General features: G+C 45.5%; 1 protein-coding gene across 6 annotated transcripts in view; it reads right to left on the reverse strand.

Annotated features, from left to right (window-relative positions):
- The window catches only part of ABLIM2 (actin binding LIM protein family member 2), a 337,722-nt gene that overhangs the window by 152,671 nt on the left and 160,919 nt on the right, over positions 1 to 24,132 (reverse strand). For 3 of the 6 annotated variants that reach the window (XM_033950053.1, XM_033950038.1, XM_033950032.1), the window contains exon 12: positions 6,125 to 6,223. The exons of the other annotated variants lie outside the window; for them this stretch is intronic. In XM_033950053.1, the coding sequence (XP_033805944.1) occupies positions 6,125 to 6,223 (99 nt within the window). The remainder of the gene's footprint in view (positions 1 to 6,124; positions 6,224 to 24,132) is intronic. 6 annotated transcript variants of the gene reach the window in all.

The raw sequence follows: 24,132 nt of genomic DNA on the forward strand, positions 1-24,132 counted from the left end.
GATCAACACAAGAAGCGACTGCCAGGGACCAGTCGCAAACGTCCTTTCCGACTCTCCAGGTCCATTGCTGCCCTGCTCTCTGCATACCCTGCTCTCTGCTGCCCCGACAAAAATATTTATCTCCCTGCCCTCTCTATCCCGCTCTCAGCTCACTGCCCCATCTTGCCCTGCTCTCGGCTGCCCTGACTCTGGATCTCTGCCACCTTCCCTGCAGTGCGAGCTCACGGGTTTAAAGTGGGGCTGCACCATGGCGTGTTCCAGAGCATGCCGCAGTGCAGCCCCCACTTTAAACCTGCGGGCTAGCACTGCAGGGAAGGCGGCAGAGAGCAGGAGAGTCGGGCAGGTTAATAAACCGAGAAGCAGTCTCTCCAGGGCTGTGCTCTTTTTTGCTTTTCTTTGGGAGCCCTGTCCTTTCTCCAGCTCGGGGAGTTATCTGCAAGTGGCTGGATTTCAAACTCCTGGGCTGAGACATTTAGGAGGCCGCGTTCTGGCTGATTGTACCCTCCTTGCCTGCCTCCCTCCCTCCCTGCAGTCTTCTTGTGCAGAGAAAGCATACGCAGACCACTGACAAGGCAAAGAGATGGTCTGCGCCTGCGTCAGGATTGCACGCTAGTGATTCAGGCAGTCGGAGGGGGGGGGGGCCTTCCTCCGGTCGCCCTCATTTTAAATTTTTGGTTTTGTGAATTGGTCGGGCCTGCAAGGATCAGCCACGGATCGGGCACGGAAGTCAGGTTAGTGAATCTAGCCCTTATTCCTCAAAAGAGAACAGTACTGTACTTATTTCTCCTCAGAGGTTTTGCAGACCAAGATAGGACCTCTGGAATATCAAAGCAGTTTCTTAATCGTACAGTTAAGAGCTGCACAATCTAAAAAGAAACACTGCGATTTAAATTCAAGATGACTCCTTGTTCACTGTGAAGATAAGCACCCCACAAGGGTTAATAATATTTTCAGCTTTAGCACAAAGAAAATAGTTTCAAAGCAGAGTTCAGGATGTGGGAGCCTATAGGCAGGAACGGAGCTTGGAAAGGTGGGGGGGAATAGGTTCACCTCTGGAGATTCAAAAGCAGGGAGGGAATATTTGGGCAGAGTGCCACAGTGGTGAATCTTTGAAGAGGCACCAGCATAGGCAGAGTTTGAGGGGGATGAACGGGGCCAATGTCCTTCCAAATTCCTCACAATCGTACTGGCCTATGGCAGTCTAAAATGGAGAAGCATTATATGGGCCTGCACAGATTGTAACACTGATCAAGTATTAGCTAGTGCCTTGAAGTGAGTGGTGAGCAGGCATGCCCTATGCAGACAGTGTTTCCTGCTCTCAGCATTGTGAACCCACGCAGGGTCCACTAGACACCACTTATAGAATCCCACCTAGCGGTGCATAGGCATGCTTAGCTATTGCTAGGCAACCTAGAGAAAAGTGCCAATATATTAGGCTAGGTTTTACGTAGCCTAATTTACTGGTGCCTAACTCAGATGCCCAGCGATGCCTAAGTTAATCACGCCTATACGTCTCTAGCCATGCCTACTTTTCAGGTAGGCATCGTAGGATGCCTCAACTTAAGCATCGCTAGGCGTCCTAAGAGATTGGTGCCAAACTCTTAATTGTTAATTTAATTTTTTTTTTTTTTTTTTTGATTGGCTGAAAACTGGCATGGTCAATTAACATGCCAATTAAAAAAAAAAAAAAGTTGCATGCAGATTTCAAAGTTAGGTATTGCTAGGCGTTCTTGATTGGGGTGTCTAGAGGCACCTGATGTAGGCATCCTATACAGAATTAAGCCCTCTCTGCTACTAGCCTCTACTGACCCCATTCTTTTACTAGTGCATTTCCTGTTTCAAAGCAGAAGTGTGGGTAAGAGTGTTTGTAGGGGGAGGGACTGCAAGGACTGACAGGTGCTAGTGACCTCGATTGGCCACCATGAGAATGAGCTACTGGGGTCAGTAGCATGGAATGTTGCTACTTTGGGGGTTTTGCAAGGTACTAATGACCTGGCTTGGCCACCGTGAGGATGGGCTACTGGGCTAGGCGGACAACTGACCCAGTAAGGCTATTCTTATGTTCTTATGAATTGTGTCACAATGTAAGAAAAGGTACCAAGTAGTGCATGCTTACTTGAGAAACGAGGCAACAATGTCAGTTGGGTTCTATTTATCAGATGCAACAATTTGTTAATTGAAACAGTTTATCCCTGGCAAATGAACCGATAGAAACATGTGCTTTGTTGCATTTGAATCAGCATCTTCTTGATTACTTAGCCAGCTGAATAACTCAGTTTTTTAAGACTCGGTCCCTTTTCTTGGATTATGACACAATTCTATGACAGAACATCTTAGATCATGGGCTATGCATCATCTGATGGATTCTATAAAGTTAGGTGGCAAACTAACATGCAAATATGGGAGAGCAAGTTATAGAATAGTACCAGTTGCCTGCCTAACTTAGGCCCTCTTTTACTAAGCCACAATAGGTTTCTACCACGGCCCGGTGTGCTGAATGCTCCGAAGCTCATAGGAATTCTATGAGCATTGGAGCATTTAGCGCTCCGGGCTGCGGTAGAAACCTCTACTGCGGCATAGTAAAAGGGAACCTTAATTGTTAAATTAGTTGCCAATTGGTATCAAGTATCAACAGTATCCCTTAAGTGGTGTTATTTGGAACTAATGTATAGCTGCACTTAGTACCCCCGATATTCAAAACTATTTAATCGGCCAAGAACGTCTCTTGGCTGGTTAGATAGCATATTGGTGCCTATGACTGGCTATCTCCAGCTGAATATTCACAGTGACTAGATGCTAAGGTCCTGATTCATAAAGTCCGCCCAAAGTTAGGCACCAATAGGCACTGATATTTAGCACCAAACCAGCTATGTTTAGCAGCTAAAATAGGCTACACAAATACCAGGCCTATCTTTAACCGGTTACTGCTAAATATTGGCATAATTGGTTAAGTTGCCGTGGCCATAAATGAAACCAAATATTCAATGTTGGCACTGAATATCAAGGCTTAATGCTGGCAGTGGACTGCAAAAGCATTGCTTACCCATAGCAAAATGCTTTAGTGCACAACTACAAAGGGGGCGTGGCCATGAGAGGGTCAGGACGTGTCTTTCAGTTGTTGCATGTGAGCTCCTCCCCCTATATCCCGTTTAAGAGATCAATCTACCTGCTTTAAATATCAGCAGCAGTAGAAAAACAACTGCTTTTACATACAAGCAGCAGCGAGACCTACCGCAACCACCAAGAGCCCACAGACCCGATCCTGCCAGGAGTGTGAACTCCTCCCCCTGCAGTCCATTGGAGAGATCAATCTGCCTGCTTTTAAATATCAGCAGCAGTGGAGATCAACTGCTTTTACACCTAAGCAGCAACGAGACCAGCCACAACCACCGAGAGCACACAGACCCGATCCTACCAAGAGTGTGAACTCTTCCCCCCATGCAATCCGCTAAGAAGATCGACTGTCGGCTCCGGGCGGCTTTCCCGCAGAGGAGAGAATCCTGCATTCACCGTGGGCCTCATCTGGGGCAGCCTCCTTGGAGCGGCTGGGGCACGGGCAGTGTGTCTGGGAGGGAATGCATGGATGGGAGAACATCGCAGGGGAGGAGACATAGGCATCCTGGGACTGTCTGCCAAGTCTCTTCCCTGAAGAAGCCCTTTCTGGAAACGTCAATCGCTCCTCCTAAACTTACTTGCTCCACTTCATCACTGACGCTGAAACCGTGGATTGAAGACAAAGTTTTATTTTATTTTTCTTTCCAGCTTATGATTTATCTTTAATCTTATCTATTGTTTTGCCTTTTGTCTTTGTTTTGTTCTATTTCTATCATTTAAATTTCTCCAGAATTCTACTGTTCAACAGCTCCCCCTTCTGCTTCTATTCCTTTCTCTCCTCTCTTCTACCTTCCAAAGTATTTAGATCAATGCTGTCTTGTTAAAATGTTTATTTTATTTTTATTTTTCCTCTAACTCTACTTTTCACTTCTCTATTACCCTCCAGGTACTTTAGTTAGATTGTGAGCCTTCGGGACAGTAAGGGAATATTTCAAGTACCTTTCTTATTTCTAATCTTAATGTATATTTTCTGTAAACCGCTTAGAACCTAACGGATGTAGCGGTATATAAGAAATAAATTACATTACAAATTACATTACATTATATATTATGTTATGTTAATCAGATTTTCTATTCCGCCTTTACCTATTCAGTTCAAGATCGGATTACATTACAAGAGGTTGGGTCAGTTACCCAGGAAGTTACAATGGACAGTCTGACATGGACATTCAACAGGGTTGCTAGTACAGGTAGATCAATGCAACTATTAATACAGTTAAGTCACAGTTACAAATACATATTTAAAAGTACAAGTCATTCATTGTTGGCTCATCGTAAAGTCCCAGGGGATCCATTAGACAGTTTAGAAATGGGCTTTTACAATTGCCAATTCAGCTACTTCAAGGTTGCCTCCCTATCTTGGTACAGAAATGCTTTTAAAAGCTTTCTGAACCTGAGATAGTGGTCACAGGATCGTAAAGCAAGTGTTGGTTAAAGCATTTTTCTAACTGATATTGGATAGATAGGGTGATTTGCCTGCTAGACTTTAAATTGTTGCATGCTGGGAATTTTAGGTGGAAAGGATTTCTGGTGGAAAATCTGTTAGAGGCACCCTGTAGTAGGATGGCCAGCTCCGTTAGGGATCTTGAAAGCAGTGATGCCTAATTTAAACTTGATCCTTGCAGTTATGGGTGTCCAATGTAGTTTTATATAGTAGGTGCTCTGATTTCCATAGTCCATATATGAGTCTTACTGGTGCATTTTGAGCTAGTTGTAGATGTGATAGCAACATTTTAGAGCACTGTTACGTTACAGTTGGGATAGGATTAGGGATTGTGCTACAATTTGGAAGGCCTCTGTTTCAAGGTATTTTCTGATGGATCTTAACTTTCTCATCACAAGGAAAGATTGTTTTATTATTGATGGTAGGTGGCTTTTTCATGGATAGGTGGTTATCAATTTCTACTCCTAAGATTTGGGACTGTAGTTCTAATGGAAAGTCTGTGTCATCTACTGTAATCCTTGGAGTGTAGAATGGGTCAGTCAAAGGTTCTAGCCAAAGGAATTTGGTTTTGTTCTTATTTAGTTTGAGGTGGTGGGTTGAGGTCTGAACAGTTTTCTATAATGTAGACACATTTTTTTTGGCAGTGGTGAGGGTGTTAACTAATGCATTCGTTACAGGTAGTATGATTGTTATGTCATCCGCACAGTTGAAATGTTTTAGTCAGATCTAGGTTGGCTCCCAAGGATTGCATTAGAAAGTTGACCACTTTACACCAGCCTTTGACATGGTGTAAGAGCTCACCCCTAAAGTCAGGTGCGTGCTTGCCCATTTACACCCTATTCTAGAAGTGCAATTTCACACTTAATTGCTGTTAGAGGATTGACGCACCTAAATTTTGGTGCTCCTTCTTGAATCTCCCCCCCAAATGTTTTAAACAATGCAGCAAGAGTAGAAAATACTTTCTCATGTTCGCTGCATTAACACATTACTGTATAGTTATGAATTAGAAAAGAAAAGAATCCCTAGCTATCTATGCCTGAGATAAATATACACAATTCACTGGAAATATTCTTTTAATTCTATACATCCTATAACGCTAGACCATTAAATTCCGCCTTACCTATGAGAGTTCCAGGCGGACTACAAAAAAATGATAATTTACACAATCCAATCCATTAACATAAGCATAAAATATACATCCATGCCATAATTATTATAAAATATCAATAAAACTGTCTTTAAACAAAGGCAGCTGGCAGAAGATCATGGTTTCCATTGAACGGGCCTCACCAAAGACAAAGCTTTTTGGTTGCCACTGGCCAAATATGATTCTTTGGAAGCTGCCACTATGTCTTCTAACCATCATGGTTAACAAAAGCTAATTCTTCATCTGATAACATTTAACACTCACTAACCCAAGGACCAGACAGAACACCACCAAGAAACTCACAAGAGTTCAAGACACACTTGCCCAAGAGGAAGCCATGCTTGCACAAACAAGAAATCCACGCACATGTTGAGATGTCTACAGGTATCACAGCACAGTCTGGCATTCCTGGGCCTTACCTTTGAAGAAAGGGATGTAATGATGTCTGAATGTAGATTTAGGGCTTGTGTGTTGGGACAGGGAGATGCAGCTAGTGCTACCAAGACTGTGAGTAGCAGCTAGGGGGCAACAAAGAGGAAGTAACTATTTAGTTTACTCACTAGAATAATGCAGCATTACTAGAATGACACTTATAGTAGGTATTCAGTACATTAAAGTGGTTTTGGAGATTCAACAAAATACTTTTTCCACATCTATTAGCATGTCACCCAAATTGTTGCTTCTGAAATATTGAACCAATTAAATATGCAGAACAATGAAATAGCCCATGACTCAGATATAAATGAGAAACCATTAAAAGCTACAATAATTTCACACAAAAGAACATTCCTAGTTCATTGTCATAGGATTTACTACTAATCATAGCAGCCACATGGGACTTTTATCACAGTTAATGTTGAATCAATACATTTGACTGTCTAATTCATACATATGAGCAGTTTGCATGGGAAGATATAAAATTCACTTTTCACAGACTTGATAACTGCACAAATAGCACAGTTACTTACCGTAACAGGTGTTATCCAGGGACAGCAGGCAGATATTCTTAACACATGGGTGACGTCACCGACGGAGCCCTCGGTACGGACCTTTTTAACTAGAAGTTTCTAGTTGGCCGCACCGCGCGTGCGCGAGTGCCTTCCCGCCCGACGGAGGAGTGCGTGGTCCCCAGTTAGTATAAGCCAGCTAAGAAGCCAACCCGGGGAGGTGGGTGGGACGTAAGAATATCTGCCTGCTGTCCCTGGATAACACCTGTTACGGTAAGTAACTGTGCTTTATCCCAGGACAAGCAGGCAGCATATTCTTAACACATGGGTGACCTCCAAGCTAACAAAGAGGGAGGTGGGATGGTTGGCCATTAGGAAAATAAATTTTGTAACACAGATTGGCCGAAGTGTCCATCCCGTCTGGAGAATGCGTCCAGACAGTAGTGAGTAGTGAACGTGTGAACTGAGGACCAAGTGGCCGCCTTGCAGATTTCCTCGATGGGCGTGGAGCGGAGGAAAGCTACAGAAGCAGCCATAGCTCGGACCCTGTGGGCCGTGACAGTTCCATCCAGTGAGAGACCGGCCCGAGCGTAGCAGAAAGCAATACAGGCAGCAAGCCAATTGGAAAGTGTCCGTTTGGAGACAGGGCGACCCAAACGGTTGGGATCGAAAGACAAAAAGAGCTGAGGGGATGTCCGGTGAGCTCTGGTACGATCAAGATAGTAAGCAAGGGCACGCTTACAATCCAGCGTGTGCAACGCCTGTTCCCCAGGATGCGAGTGAGGCTTAGGGAAGAAGACGGGCAGCACAATGGACTGGTTAAGGTGAAAAGCCGAGACCACCTTGGGAAGGAATTTAGGGTGGGTACGCAGAACAACCTTGTCATGGTGAAAAACAGTGAAAGGTGGGTCGGCAACCAGTGCATGCAGTTCGCTAACCCTCCTGGCAGAGGTGATGGCAATTAGGAAAAGCACCTTCCAGGTAAGAAGCCTGAGCGAAGTTGTGGCAAGAGGCTCAAACGGAGGTTTCATGAGGGCTGAGAGAACCACATTCAGGTCCCAGACGACAGGAGGAGGTTTGAGAGGCGGTTTGAGATTGAAGAGCCCTCTCATAAATCTGGAAACCAGAGGATGAGCCGTGAGGGGTTTTCCGAGAATAGGCTCATGAAACGCAGTGATGGCACTGAGGTGGACTCTGATGGAGGTAGTTTTGAGGCCAGCATTGGACAGTGAGAGCAAATATTCCAAGACAGTTTCCACCGCTAAGGAGGTGGGTTCCTGACGATGCCGGAGACACCACGAGGAGAATCTGGTCCACTTCTGATGGTAACATTGGAGAGTGGCCGGTTTCCTGGAGGCGTCCAAAATGAGGCGGACCGGTTGAGATAGATTCTCTGGAGAGGTCAGCCCGAGAGAAACCAAGCTGTCAGGTGGAGCGAAGACAGATTGGGATGCAGTAGAGACTGATGCTGCTGCGTAAGTAGAGTAGGAAACACAGGAAGTAGAATGGGTTCCCTGGAGCTGAGTTGGAGCAGGAGTGAGAACCAGTGTTGGCGAGGCCACCGAGGGGCGATAAGAATCATGGTGGCGTGATCCTTGCGGAGTTTGGACAAGGTCCGCAACATCAGAGGAAGTGGAGGGAAGGCATACAGGAACCGATCCCTCCAATCGAGCAGGAATGCATCCGGAGCCAGACGGTGAGGAGAGAAGAGTCTGGAACAGAATTGGGGCAGCTGATGATTGTGAGGTGCTGCAAAGAGGTCCACCTGCGGAGTGCCCCATCGAGCAAAGATGGATAGCAGAGTCGGAGGGTCCAACGTCCACTCGTGAGGTTGAAGGATGCGGCTGAGATTGTCGGCCAGAGAGTTCTGTTCGCCCTGGATATAGACCGCCCTGAGAAAGAGATTGCGGTCCGTGGCCCAGGTCCAGATGCGCAGAGCCTCCAAACAAAGGGGGCGAGATCCGGTGCCGCCTTGCTTGTTTATGTAGTACATGGCGACTTGATTGTCTGTGCACAGGAGGAGGACTTGAGGGCAGAGAAGATGTTGGAAAGCCTTGAGGGCGTAGAACATGGCTCTGAGTTCCAGGAAATTGATGTGATGACGATGCTCCTGTGGGGTCCAAAGTCCCTGGGTGCGTAGATCTCCCAGGTGAGCTCCCCACGCGTAGGGGGACGCATCTGTGGTGATGATCATAGAGTGGGGGGGCAGATGAAAGAGTAGACCCCTGGAAAGATTTGAGGAGTTCAACCACCATTGGAGAGATTGCTGAAGAGATGATGTCACAGAGACGGGATGAGAAAGAAGATCCGAAGTCTGTGACCATTGGGTGGCGAGAGTCCACTGAGGCGTACGAAGGTGGAGACGTGCCAGAGGAAGGACATGCACCGTCGAGGCCATGTGACCCAGGAGGACCATCATCTGTCGGGCAGGAATGGAGGGATGCATGAGCACCTGACGGCAGAGATGGAGCAGGGTCCGCTGGCGATCGGAGGGGAGAAAGGCCCTCATCAGCGTGGTGTCCAGAACTGCTCCAATGAATTGAAGTCGCTGGGTGGGAAGCAGATGCGACTTGGGGTAGTTGATCTCGAACCCCAGGAGGTGGAGGAGAGAGATGGTGTGATGAGTAGCTTGTAGCACGAGTTGAGATGAAGGTGCTTTCACCAACCAATCGTCCAAGTAGGGGAACACCTGGAGGTTGTGAGACCTGAGGAAGGCCGCTACCACTATAAGGCACTTGGTGAAGACCCTGGGGGAGGAAGCGAGGCCGAACGGTAGCACCTTGTACTGATAGTGGTGGTGCAGTACCTGGAACCGCAGGTAGCGGCGAGAACTCTGATTGATGGAGATGTGAGTGTAGGCCTCTTTGAGGTCCAGGGAACATAGCCAGTCGTGTTGAGAAAGAAGAGGGTAAAGCGTGGCAAGGGAGAGCATTCTGAACTTCTCCTTGACCAGACACTTGTTGAGATCCCTTAGATCGAGAATGGGACGGAGGTCTCCCGTCTTTTTGGGAACCAGGAAGTAGCGGGAGTAGAATCCCTGACCCCTTTGATCTGGAGGTACTTCTTCGATGGCGTTGAGAAGGAGGAGGGATTGAACTTCCCTCAGGAGGAGGGGGGTTTGAGATGAGTGTGAAGCAGACTCTACGGGAAGGTTGTCTGGTGGAAGAGTCTGGAAGTTGAGAGAGTAGCCGTGGCGGATGATGTTGAGGACCCACTGGTCCGACGTGATGACTTCCCAACGGCTGGAGAAAATGGTGAGACGACCCCCGATAGGCTGTGGAAGAGGCAGTGAGGGAGGATGACTGGCTATGCCCTGGAGAGAAGAGTCAAAAGGGCTGAGACTGTTTAGCAGGCTGAGGCGGCTTAGAGGGTTGAGTGGCCTGAGATCGAGCCTGGGCATGGTGCTGCTGTTGACGAGGTCGCCGAGATTGTTGGGGGGGCGGATTGAGTGGCCTGGCTGAGAACCTCCGCTGGTAAGAAGATTGAGGCCGATAGGGTCGAGCAGGCGGAGCCTTCTTTTTTGGCTTGATCAAGGTGTCCCACCTGGTCTCATGGGCCGAGAGTTTCTGGGTGGTGGAATCCAGGGACTCTCCAAAGAGTTCATCCCCGAGACAGGGGGCGTTGGCCAAACGATCCTGGTGGTTGACGTCCAGGTCGGAGACTCTGAGCCAGGCTAGTCGACGCATGGCTACAGCCATGGCAGAGGCCCGAGAGGTGAGCTCGAAGGAGTCATATATTGAGCGGACCATGTATTTTCGCATCTGGAGAAGACCAGAGATGTGTTGTTGGAATAGCGGGACCTTGCGCTCAGGAAGGTACTTCTGAAGGGTAGACAGTTGTTGGACCAAGTGTTTTAGGTAGAAAGAAAAATGGAAGGAGTAGTTGTTTGCCCTGTTGGCCAGCATGGCATTTTGGTAAAGCCTCTTGCCAAATTTGTCCATGGTCTTACCTTCTCTGCCAGGAGGGGTAGAGGCATAGACACTGGAGCCCTGGGTCTTTTTCAAAGTGGATTCCACTAAAAGGGACTCATGGGGCAATTGAGATTTGTCAAATCCAGGTATAGGGATGACCCGGTAAAGGTTGTCCAGCTTACGGGGGGCTCCCGGTACCGTGAGGGGAGTTTCCAAGTTCTTGTAGAACGTTTCCCGTAGGATGTCATGTACGGGAAGCTTGAGGAACTCCTTAGGAGGTTGCTCAAAATCTAAAGCCTCTAGAAAGGCTTGAGACTTTTTCGAGTCAGATTCTAGTGGAAGGGATAGGGCAGCAGACATTTCTCTCAGAAATTTAGTGAATGAGGACTGCTCCGGTTTAGAGGTGGCATCGGGTGCCGATGGTTCCTCATCAGATGAGGAGGGATCCTCCTCGGTACCGAGGGGAGTCTCCTCCCACAAATCAGGGTCTCTGACCTCTGGTGCATGTCGAGACACCGGGGTGGAGGGCGCGGTGTGGCGAGTCTTGGACAAAGACTTACCAGAGCGCACTGAAACGGTACCAGGGGAGGACGATCGGCGTCGTTCTCGGTCCCGAGAAGAATGCCGTACCACCTGGTGCCGAGAAGGATCCACATTGGTCTGAGAATGAACCACCGGATCGGCGTGAAGTTGTTGAGCCGAAAGGATCGGCATAGAGGTGTTTACCGGTACCGAAGGAGTGGACACCGGGGGCTCGGTGCGGGGCTCGGGCCGGTCTGGTACCGGAAGGAGCGGTGCCAGGATAGAGGGTAACAGCTGTTCAAGTTGTTTCTTCAACTGTTCCTGAAGCTGAGCTTTGAGAATGACCGAGATACGGTCATCTAGGGGTGGCATCGGAACCGCTTTCTTTTTCTTCGGTTCCTTGGATGCCGCTCCACGCCCCGGCGATGAGGAGGCCGATGACGAGGCACTCACCGATATCGGGGCGGAGCGTTTGCGGGACCGGTGCGATGCCGGTAGGGACGGTGTCGCCACCGTAGCTGGAGGGCGCTCGAGGGAAGAGGAAGGCTTCTTAGCCGGCTTACCTGGCGCCAGAGACGCCGATGTGGGGTCGGGCGGTGTCGAAGTAGACGGTGCCGATTTCTGTGGTACCGCTGTCGATGTCGAGGAGTCCATCGCCGACTCGGTGCCGAAAAGAAGAGTTTGTTGGATTCTTCGGTTTTTAAGCGTTCGTTTTTGCAGAGTGGCACAGCGGGTGCAGGAGTCTGCCCGATGCTCCGGACCCAGACACTGCAAACACCAATTGTGTGGGTCAGAAACGGAGATCGGGCGTGCACACCGCTGGCACTTCTTAAAACCGACCTGCGGGGGCATGAAGGGGAAGATAGCCTCCGCAAAATCGAAGTCCGAGGCCTGTATAATGGCAACAGGCCCCGCCGGGGCAAAAACGAAAGAAAAAGGAAAAATGAAAGTTTTTTTTTTTTTTTGCAAATCAAAGAAAAAGTAAACCCGAAGGTAAAGAGAGAAAAAATTAGGAAAAAAACGCGAGCGGGAAGGCGAAAAAGTGATTTCAACGGCCGTTGAAAAAATACACGCGTCTTCTTCGCTCCGCGGAAACGAAGAAACTGGGGACCACGCACTCCTCCGTCGGGCGGGAAGGCACTCGCGCACGCGCGGTGCGGCCAACTAGAAACTTCTAGTTAAAAAGGTCCGTACCGAGGGCTCCGTCGGTGACGTCACCCATGTGTTAAGAATATGCTGCCTGCTTGTCCTGGGATAAAATTTCAAACATGATTTCCAGATATCACTGGATAGGATGATAAAACTCAATCTGATATCTCTAGACAGGGCTTTCCATGTACAGTTTCTAAGCATATTTTAAATATCAGTAACATTCCTCAAAATATTAATTTGCCCATTTCCAAACTCCATTTTGGGGGGAAGGGAAAAAAAAATCTTAATGATCTATTGTACCCTGTTTCATTTTTTTCAAAAATCTGTGCTATCTGTGTGGGACTCATAAAGATCATTGCAGTAATGCAGATTTACTTAAACATGTTAAGACTAAGCCTGACTATGTAGGTGCAACATTTAAAACTTTTAAACACAAACTTCTCGGAATGTAATATAATTCCCTGGATTCTATTCGAGTATATAGTGTCTGAATGGACATCTGAATGAAGATCCTAGATCCATATGCAAATTAATTAACTAAACAGCCAATTAATTGCAATAAATTAATGTTAATTATTGCAGGTAATTGGTATAAGTTAAAATTTGCACCACATCTGCCCATGCATTATTCTATAACCCATGTGCTTAAATTTCCTAACATGTGACTCAAAAGGAAGTGTAGCTTATGTGGCAAGGCAGGAGTGTTCCAAAAAACTGCACACAAGGGTACAGAATACACTTCTCCCTCGGTGAGCCGGACTGTGAAGTGTGAAAAACCGCAAATAACTTCTCATCCGGCTCTGACCTACCCCGCGTCTCCCTTCTGCCTTCCCCCCGGCATCACCTAGTGGTCTAGCGTGCTTTGGGGGCAGGAGCGAACTTCCTACGCTCCTGCCCCGTGCAGATCACCAATAGGAAATGACTGCCGTGAGTTCCTGTAATCTCTCGAGATTACGACGGGAGCTCACGGCAGCCATTTCCTATTGGCGATCTACACGGGGAAAGAGTGTAGGAAGATTGCTCCTGCCCTGAAAGCCTGCTAGACCACCAGGTAAGGAGTAATCTGTGAAATGCTGAACTATACTTTCCCCCCTCCCCCCCAAAAAAAAATTGTGGATAATTGAAACCGCGAATAGGGAGGGGGAAGTGTAACTACATTTCTGCCTGATTAGAATCCACATGATATAGCGCATTTTTGTCTTAGTGTCCTTCAGTTGGAACCATTGTCCTCTAAATTTAAGGGCTGAAGTGTCCATTAAGCACTTTAAAGTTTCATTAAAGACACATTTATTCCCTCTGGCCTTTGAGAGCCTGGGGGGGGGGGGGGGGTCTGTGGATCAACTCTTATTCTCTTATTTCCCTTTTTCTTTTTGTAGCTTTCTTTCCCCTGCTATGGAAGTTGCTTTCCTATTGCAATTGAAATTCTTTTCCTTTGCTCATGTTTTATGTTTTCCAAACTGCTTTGATCTGTCCACCAAGAAAGACAGTGGATCAAATATAACCAAACTAAACTGTGATGAGCAAAGAAGGGAAAGGACCAAGAGAAATACATTTTTTTGTGTGTCTCTGGCATGTGAATCCCTTGAGGGATCATCCTGCTATCCTGCTATTATAAATTTCTATCTAAATTTGGAAACATTTTAGTATTTGGAAATATAAAGAATGTCAGAAAATAAAAATACTCCCCCAATATTTAGTCTTCAGATATTCAGCCCTGCATTCTACATTTCTATCCATCTCTTCTATTCCACCTTTACTGCAAAGTTCAAGGCTGATTCCATATTAAAAGCTAGAACATTTATTTTGAAAGTACAGTTGATAAATAACAGCTGAATAAAATAACAGCTTACTGTACTTGAGATATGACATGTTCACTGAGAAGAGTAGTTTTTATAGCTCTCCTAAGCCGGTATCTGAAAACCAGCTGGCGCTGAATATTTAGTATAGTTTGGTCAGAATTAAGACAGCCTTTTTACTGTCCTAACTTTAGCCAGGCTGTTTGTTTAGTGGACTGAGAGGAAGATTCTCAAAACTTACCATGCCCTTAACGATGGTAGCTATTATACCTGTTCCAGCCGGTTTAGTATGCATGTATTTTAGCAGCCGATCCTCAAAACGACTCACCGTGGTCTTTTCTGAGCTTTCTAGCAGCCTCTGACTCTGCCATGTAAATGTAGTATAACGAGCTAATTAATATTAAAATGGTAGTAAAATGGGCTCATCAATATTCAAAGGAGTCCGCAATTCTCTATCATCGTCGTGTGATTCCCTAAGTGCAGTGCCGGCTTTTGGCAACCATAAATCACCAACCGCTCCGGAGGTACCAGTACTGTGAAAATCGCATTTCAGTCATGTGTTTCTGGCTGTGACTCATGATAAAATTTGACATTAAAAAATTACAAAATTCAAAAGCCCCTGAATTATAGGCATCTGTGAGCTGCATGTGTTTTGTGCTACCTTTGTGCCACAAAGGTAAGAGGGACGGAGATGCTCGGACCACGCAAGGGGTGCTGAAGGGCGGTGGAAAGGAACAGATGCTGAATGGGGTGGTGAGAGGGAAGGGTGGTGGTGGAAAGGAATGGAACAGATGCTGAAGGGGGGTGGAGAAGAACAGACGCTGAAGGGAAATGTGGAAGAGAGAGTGGGGAGAAGACGCTGAAGGGAAATGGGGAAGAGAGAGTGGGGAAAAGACACTGGAAGGGAAGAAGACAGAGATGCCAGACTTTGGGGGGAGTGGAGGGAAAAAGATGGGTGCCAGACTAATTGGGGGTGTGTAGAGGGAGAGATGGAAGGGAGAGGCACAGTAACAGAGCAAATGGAAGACGCAGAGAGAAGGCAGACAGTGGATGGAAGGAATTGAATGAGGAGAAGGAGAGGAAAGCAGAAACCAGACAACAAAGGTAGAAAAAAAATTATATTTATTTTCTTTTTTTTTTTTGCTTTAGGATAAAGTAGTATATTAGTTGTATTGATAAAAATTTATAAACAAAGACTTGCCAGCTGAACATCTCTTTCTCTAGTTCAGCAGCCAGAACTTTGATTTATAAGAAAGGAATAAGCTAAATATTGCAGTACTGAGGCTTGTATGGATGCTGCGGAGACGGGGCGGTGACAGTGGTCGTGGGGATGGAGCGGGGACAGTGGTCGCGAGGACTGGGCGGTGGCAGGGACGGTGGCTGCGGGGATGGGGACAAATTTTTTCCACTAGAACTTAGTACTGCCTTTTGTTACATTCACCCACTGATTTTCATTTGTATTAGGCGTGCTGTTTGATACCACCTGGCAGGCTACTTTAGTTGCCTTGTTTTTGGACTATTTTTCAGCATTTACATATAAACAGATAAACAGCTTCTGTAGGAGTGGAGTTTTTTAGGCCAGATGAAGCTGAACTGAGGCCTTTTTCTTCACTTCTTTTCTTTTTCTTTTGGGGAGTGTGAATGCTGTTGGTTGTATATTTAAGGCCTTGTAGTGTTGTTGAGTGTGTGTATCGTTTGTCCGTGTGGGGCTTGTTTTGAGTTAATAAGGGACAAATTTTTTCCCCATGTCATTCTCTAAAAGCGAAAGAGGGGAGATATGATAGAGACGTTTAAATACCTACGTGGTGTAAATGCGCATGAATCGAGTCTCAATTAAAAGGAAGCTCTGGAACGAGAGGGCATAGGATGAAGTTAAGAGGTGACAGGCTGCGGAGTAATCAAAGGAAATACTTTTTTACAGAAAGGGTGGTAGATGCGTGGAAGTCTCTTGGAAGAAGTGGTGGAGACAGAGACAGTGTCTGAATTCAAGAAGGCATAGGATAGGCATGTGGGATCTCTCAGAGAGAGAAAGAGATAATGGTTACTACGGATGGGTTGACTAGATGGGCCATTTGGCCTTTATCTGTCATCATGTTTCTATGTAATCGTACATTGCCTGTTGGATAGTTCATCCATGCACAGTGCAGCGCTTGGATTTTAGTTGTGTGGCAGCCACGAGGTCAGGAACACGGATGCTCCATTGCAAGATTGCACCATTAAAGCACAACTTGCAGTAGTGCGCTTTCTTTGGGCAGAGGGAGTGAAACCTGTGGAAATTTGCTGTTGGATATTGACTCAACATGGACATAGCATTATGAATCAACAAAATATTTATTAGTGGATAAAAAGGTTTAAAGTGGGAAGAATAGGTGTAACCAACGAAGGTCGTTCTGGTCGCCCATCAACATTGCGCACATAAGAGCACACTGACAGGGAGGATGGATGGGTTCGAATGTCTTCCACATCCTCTTTACAGCCTGGACCTGGCGCCTAGCGATTATCACATCTTAGGTCCACTGAAGGAAACACTACGAGATTGCAGATTCACCTTTGATGATGAAGTAAAGGAAGCAGTTCTCACCCAGCTTCAGGAGTAGCCAAAAAACTTCTTCTCTGAGGGAATGCAGAAGCTAGTTGAATGAAACAACAAATGCATTTTCTTGCATGGGGAATATGTGGAAAAGTGATATGTTCAATTGCTCACAGTTACTTGTATTAAAGCCATTAAATGTATTTCGTCTTTACTTTTTGATTTAACGGCATAAAATCTGTGCCTAACCTAAATTAAATCAATTGGCTTAAATGACATGGTAAATGACTGTGCCCCTGAAGTTAACTAATTAAATATTAGATGCGGTTGGGGGGGAAGAATAGGCGTGACTGACTTAGACATTGCTAGGCATCCAAGTTAGGTGCTGGAAATTAGGCCTCATAAAACCTGGCCTAATATACCAGCACCTACCTCCAGGATGCCTAATCACATCTAGGTGGGATTCAATAAATGGCACCTGATGGTTCATTGACAACTGTGCCAAGTGATGCCTAGAATTTAGGTGTAAATAGGTGTTATTTATATAATCTGGTCCTAAATGACTTGCCCAAAGTCACAAGGAGCAAGCTAGGATCGAACTCACAACCTCAGAGTGCTAAGGCAGCAGTTCCAACCACTAGGCCCCTCCTCCACTCCACGCCATATCAATGTTGTAAATGCTAGTGATTCCCATGTGATGAAGCCCATAAAATTCTGCAACCTTATTTAATATTTTAAAATCTTTAACAACCTTTAAATCACGAACCATACAAGGAGCAATCAGCACCCTTACAGCACAAGATCTGGCAAATTTCTTTCTAGAAAAAATTCAAGGGATAAGACAGACATTTGTAAACAATTTAGACCTAGAAACAGATTATATATCTATAGGTTCCCATATCCCAATGTCAAAATGTTCCCATTTTTCTCTACCATCAGTACAGTACTTGAAAAATCTGTTTGCTTCATTAAAGAAGATTTACTTCCTCCATGTATTCTGAAAATTTTTTAAAATATATTTGGTAAATATATACATCAACTAATCTCAACTTCCCTAGAGAATGGGACCATTCTCAATAAATGAAAAAAATGCTACCATTCATCCTATACCGAAAGATGCAAAGGGGAATCTAGATGATCCTAAAAATTACCGCCCTATAGCAAAAATATCATTCATAGCTAAAATGACTGAAAAAATAGTATTTAACCAAGTTTCTGAATTTTTTGAGAAAACGAGAGCACTACACCCACACCAAACGGGATTCCGGCAGCACTGTTCAGATCATTATCGGCTTTCCTGGACGAAGCAGCATTAAATACATTAATACACTCATTAGTAATATAAAAAATCGACTATTGCAATGCCCTTTATAAAGGGACTGCTTTAAAAGAGATACGTAGAATACAAATTCTATAAAACACTGCTATAAAACTAATTAAGAAAAAGAAAAAAATTTGATCATGTTACACCACTTCTAAAGGAGGAACACTGGCTACCAGTAAACTACAGAATTGTTTACAAAATAGCTTTACTCACACATAAAATACTTATAAATAAAGCCCCCAGAGGAGGTCACGTGATGTCAGGAACGAGTGAAGACGTCTCCTCGTTCGCTCCGGGGCTGCCCTGCCTAACTTTGCACATTTGAGACGCTTTCCCGATCTTCACCGCGAGAGTGGTGCCCTGTAAGCTATCATTATTATATGGACCGTTATTTAACAAGGTCTCAGGAATCCATGCAGACAAAATCAGCGCGAAAAGAACGCGAGCGAGCGCGGCCTGTGGATCCCAAGATGGCGACGAGCCCCGCAGCGGCGATCTCCAATATCACTGAATCGGCACTGAGCGATATTAAAGCAGCACTGGCACAAGTACTGGGGTCCAAAATAGAATCGCTTACTACTCAAATCACTAACATCGAGACACTGCTAGCTGCAGCCGCAGCTCGCACAACAGAGCTAGAAAAGAGAGTGTCTGACCTGGAGGACTCCTCTGCGGTGCGTGGCACAGATCTTGGCGCGCTGCAGGTGCAGGTTAGAGCTCAGGCTGAAAAACTCGACGATCTGGAGAATCGATCTCGTCGCTCTAACCTGCGCCTGATGGGTATCCCTGAAACGCTGCCTGAGCGATTATTGCTGGAGAGGTTGGAAAGTTGGCTGCAAGATGAATTCCCTCTGCAGCCCTCTGTGGGGCCTTTACGCCTGGAGCGGGCGCATCGTTTGGGCCCCCGACCTGGTTTGGAAACACGCCCGCGAGTGGTCATCTTGAAACTCTTAAATTTTTGACATAAGGTGGAATTACTGCAACAGTACCGAGCCAGGAAAGATGGATTAAAATATGATGGAAACCCGGTCCGCCTTAGTCAAGATTTTTATGTGGCTCTACAGGAGCGGAGGAGACCTTATTACCCTCTCTGTGCATGACTATCTGAACTGAAACAACGCTTTCAATTTAATTATCCGGCCATACTGAGGATTCAATGTAATGGAGTCTGGAAATCTTTTCAGACCCCGGAGGCAGCAGATGAATATATAAAGCAACTAGCGAGCCCCGGTTCTGGAGCGGATTGACTGCTTGATTTGAGACACACCTAGAGGGGTTTGTTGATGATTTGAGACACTAGTGGCTGCACACACTCGAGGGAAGGGTGTCTCATTGGCCCCCTTTTGAGGGCACGATATTTTGATGGTCAGGGTGGCCCTGGGGGAGATATCTTTTGTGACCTACATTTCTCCCACGGGATGGGGGTTCTTGGGTTTGTTGGGGGGCACAGGGGGGTAAGGGATTATTTGGGGGCAGCAGCGGTATGGTATTGTTATTTTATGTTCTATAATGCTTTCTGTTTCAAGTTGATTTCTACACAGCTGAGTGGATGGGTTGACTGGTGTGTGATTGAGATGTCTTGGGGTGAGGCTGGGCGCCCTGGGACACTTAAATTTAGGTGGCTTATTTGCTTTGACATGCGGGGTGAGAGTTCCTATGGGTGACCGAAAGATACGTATACTTTCCTGGAATGTATCGGGAATTACATCCCCTGCAAAATGCACAAAAATATTATCACAATTGAAACATCATTCTGCAGACATAGCTTGCCTACAGGAGACTAGGCTTACTGATCTTGAACATCAGAAACTTCAGAGAGGTTGGGTTGGAGACCTATACTACGCATCCTCACCCGGGAAGAGGGTGGCCATACTGATTCGAAAGGGCTTCTCATGTAAAGTACAGGTCTTACGACGTGACCCCCAGGGCCGTTACCTTTTGGTGAGAGTGGTGGGACCTGGTGGGACTTTTAGACTATTAGTGGGATATGGCCCTAATGGTTATCAGCATCCCTTTTTTCAAAATTTGGTTAATATATGTTTGCAAGATTCCGATTGCCCATTAATTTTGGTGGGCGACCTGAATCAAGTACTAAACCCAAATATGGACCGCTCTGGGTCATCTGGAGTGGTGACGGTGAAGCAGACTAGGGGTATTCCTTATCTTTGTCGAGCTTTGGGGTTGGTGGACCCCTGGAGATTGCTTCATCCTACCGAACGAGATTATACCCACCAGTCTAGAGCGCATGGCTCCTTTTCTAGGCTTGATTACACCTTAATCTCGGAAACATTGTTTGCTCGGGTCTCTGAGTCCACGATAGGCCCCCTTGAAATATCGGATCACAACATGATTTGGATTGATGTAGCACTGGGTGGCCCAATAGGCCCGGGGTCTGGTTGGAGATTTCCCTCCTATTTACATAAAGATGCCCATTTTCAGAAATTCTTGATTGAGAAGTGGGAGGCTTATTGCTCTAACAATGCCCAACACGTAGACCAACCAACCTTGTTCTGGGATGCAGCTAAAGCGGTATTACGGGGAGATATCATCGCCTATGTCGCTACTAGAACTCGTCGAATAGCACATCGCATAGTACAGCTTGAACAACAGTTAGTGTTGTTGAAACGGGAACTATTGCGAGATCCTTCAGAGGCTAATAGTGAGGCGTATAAGGTGGTGTTGGTAGCGTTAAACTCTCTTATTCATGAACGTACTAAGAAACTGTTGTTTTATCATAAATTCCATTTTCACAAATATGGTAATAAAGCCGGGAAATTACTAGCGTCTATAACTAAAAGTTTGAAGGGATCTAGATACGTATCTATGATACAGGAGAGCTCGGGGAAGACTTTAACATCTTCGGCGGATATCTCGGCTGGCTTTCGGAATTATTTTGAGGCCTTTTACGCGTCCCCAGGTCCTTACACGGGTCCCGATGTATGTGATTACCTGGAGGATGCGGGGTTACCCCGCCTGACGGCGACCCAGATATCCAAGTTAGATAGGCCTTTACATTTGCAGGAGGTGTTGCAGGCAATACAGAAATTGAGGCCTTGCACGGCACCGGGACCGGACGGTTACTCACCAGAGTTTTACAAGATCTTATCCTTCTCCATAGGCGGCTCTCTTTTAGACTACTACTTGACTATTCAGGAACAAGGGGTATTCCCCCGTTATTCTAATGATGCCCTGATTACATTAATTCCGAAACCATCTAAACCTCCAGCTGACATAGAATCCTATCGACCGATATCATTACTGAATGTTGATATTAAAATATTTGCTAGAATTTTGGCCGATCGGTTAGCACCCATTCTGCCTTCTATTATTGTACCTGAGCAGGTGGGGTTTGTTCGGAATCGACAATCCGTACTTAATGTTAGACGGATTCTTTTAGGTTTTTCCCGTGCGCAACTGGAGCACTGTCCTGGTCTGCTTGTTGGGTTAGATGCGGCAAAAGCCTTTGATAAGGTTCATTGGCACTACTTATTTCAGGTTTTGCAATACATGGGGATTCCCGTCAGTTATTTGACATCGGTACAGGCGTTATACATTGGACCAACGGCCTCGGTGTTGGTCAATGGAGTAAGATCTCCCTCCTTTTCCATTGGTAGGGGGACAAGACAGGGCTGTCCGCTATCACCCCTACTCTTTCTTTTATATTTAGATCCCCTGTTACGTACCTTACAAAGAGATGATGAGATTCTGGGCTTATCTGAGGGTGTTTCAAAGTTAAGGGTACTAGCCTTTGCAGACGATCTCTTTCTTGCATTGGGCAATCCTCATAGATCGTTGCTGCGAGCATTAGAAATATTGGATGAATTTCACATTTATTCAGGACTAGTCCTCAACAGGCAGAAGTCTTTGGCGCTTCCTACCTTCTCCGAGGTGCGACTGACTTGGCCTGGAGAGTTTCCTTTACAGTGGGCCTCCTCTCATTTGACATATTTAGGAGTGATTATTCCCCAAAATCTAAAGCGGCTTTATACAGCTAATATCTTGCCCTTGCTCCGTCGAACTTCAAGTCAGTTGCATGGCTGGCGGAAATTCCCTATATCTCTCTCTGGCCGTATAGCTCTTTATAACATGATGATACTGCCCCAATGGCTATATATATTACAAATGCTTCCTATTATGTTAACTGTATCACTACATAGATCTCATTTATCAGCATATTTGTGGCAGGGTAAACGAGCTAGGATTTCTTTGGCCAAGTTGATGCTTCCAATTGCTCAGGGGGGGGTTAGGACTTTTATGTATATCTAGGTTTAACCTTGCATGTCAATTACGCCACATTCATGATTGGTTTTGTAATACTACAGATTTTTCATTACCTGAGATCGAATGTTTTCATTTTCAGCCATACCATTTCAGCTATCTTCTGCATGCTCTCCAGTTGCCAGACTTGCCCCAGTTGCAGTCTCACCCACTTTTACCTGCTATGCGCAAAGCCTGGAAGTTGTTGTGTAAGATGTTGCAGATTTCTTCATGCAGAACACCTTGCCTTCCCATAGCTGGCAACGGGGACTTCTTACCTGGCTTGGATTCTACAGTGTTCCGGCGTTGGTCCAGTGCGGGCCTGCAATATGTGTCACAGGCTGTGCAACATACTGGTTCTCCTGTCTCTTTCACTGATCTGCAAACGAAGTTTCGTCTATTGCCTACAGACTGGTTTGCGTACCGACAACTTCAACACTATCTACAGACCCTGACTCCGACGATGCTACGAGAGGATGTTCAGGACAGATTGCGGGAGGCGATTTCCCTCACGGCTCAGGAGCCCATACCGCTAAGATTTTATCATAAATGGTTAAAGGAATGTGCTGGTGACTTGGACTTTTCCACCTTGGCTCAGAAGTGGTCAATAGATCTCCAGTTGCCTATTTCAGCTGATATGATCCGTAAAGGTATTCATCTGGGAAATGCCTCTGCCGTGTCTTCGGTGGAGAGAGAGAGAAATTACAAGTTCCTGTTGCGTGCATTTTGCACACCAAGGAGAGCGCATGTGATGGGGATCAGTGCGGGACATTGTTGTGGGAAATGTACTTATCCTATGGCATCTTTTGGACATATGTTCTGGACTTGCCCCCTGGTATCTTCCTTTTGGAAACAATTGGTATCTTGGGTGGCGCGGCTTTGGAGTTGCTCTTGGAGACTACACCCCAGTTTTCTTTTCACCTTACAGATTCGTTTTCACCCACCTAGACCAGGTTGTGCAGCCTTCCTTTGAAAAACTGTGTTGCTGGGACGGAAATGTATCTTAATGCAGTGGCTTTCGCCACAGCCTCCAACCATCCCTCAATGGAGAGCATTAATGTTACATCAAATGCTATTGGAACGACGAGATATTGTGGATATGTCGACCAAAGCTGGACGATTGTTTTATCACTGTTGGTACCCTTTTAGTTTGACTTTCACTCCTTACGTTCAAAACCAAATTTGGAAAAATTAATCAGTCTACCTCTTATATTACTTTTACTTTATTTGATTTTCTGATACCGCTGCTGCCTGGGTGGGGTGGAGGGTGGGAGGGTGGATGGCTGGGAGGGTAGGGATTGGAGTTGTATTCTGTTATGAAAATGTGATTTGTTGCGTTCTGTATTACCTTTGTGGTGTTTAATAAAAATGATTGAAACATCAAAAAAATAAAAATAAATAAAGCACCCATATTTCTAGAAAGATATCTAATACCATACTCCCCCATAAAATCCTTAAGATCTGAAGATAAAGCCCTGCTAGTAGTACCTTCCTTAAAAAAGTTATATATTCTAGGAGAGATATGATCTTTTCTGCCACAGCCCCACAAATTTGGAATTCACTTCCACTCAATATAAGAGAAGAAAAATCACTTAGTAAGTTTAAAAGTCTACTAAAGAGCTGGCTATTCAAGGACGCTTTCCAATAGATCTGTCATAACCTATAATAGTTTCAGGAAGATGATCTAATAGAATCAAGCGAGTATTTGTTCCCCTATCTTTCGTGGCTTAATCCTCCCCTGGTTTTATTTTTACTTTTAGGTTGGTTTTTTTTATTTTATTTTTTTAGAATTGTATTTATGTTACTTGTTGTTTACCGCTTCCCTCCTTATATGTACTATTGTATTAAGGAATGAATGTTATGTTTGTTGGTTTTTAATATTTTACATAACTTTGGAACTTATGTAAATCGCATTGGATTTGGACTATGCGAGTTAATCAAAGAAACTAAATAAACTTGATAAACTTGAATGGGCTTTGTTGCATGTG

This window comes from Geotrypetes seraphini, chromosome 1 (assembly GCF_902459505.1).
Source record: "Geotrypetes seraphini chromosome 1, aGeoSer1.1, whole genome shotgun sequence".
In the NCBI taxonomy this organism is placed as follows: domain Eukaryota; kingdom Metazoa; phylum Chordata; class Amphibia; order Gymnophiona; family Dermophiidae; genus Geotrypetes; species Geotrypetes seraphini.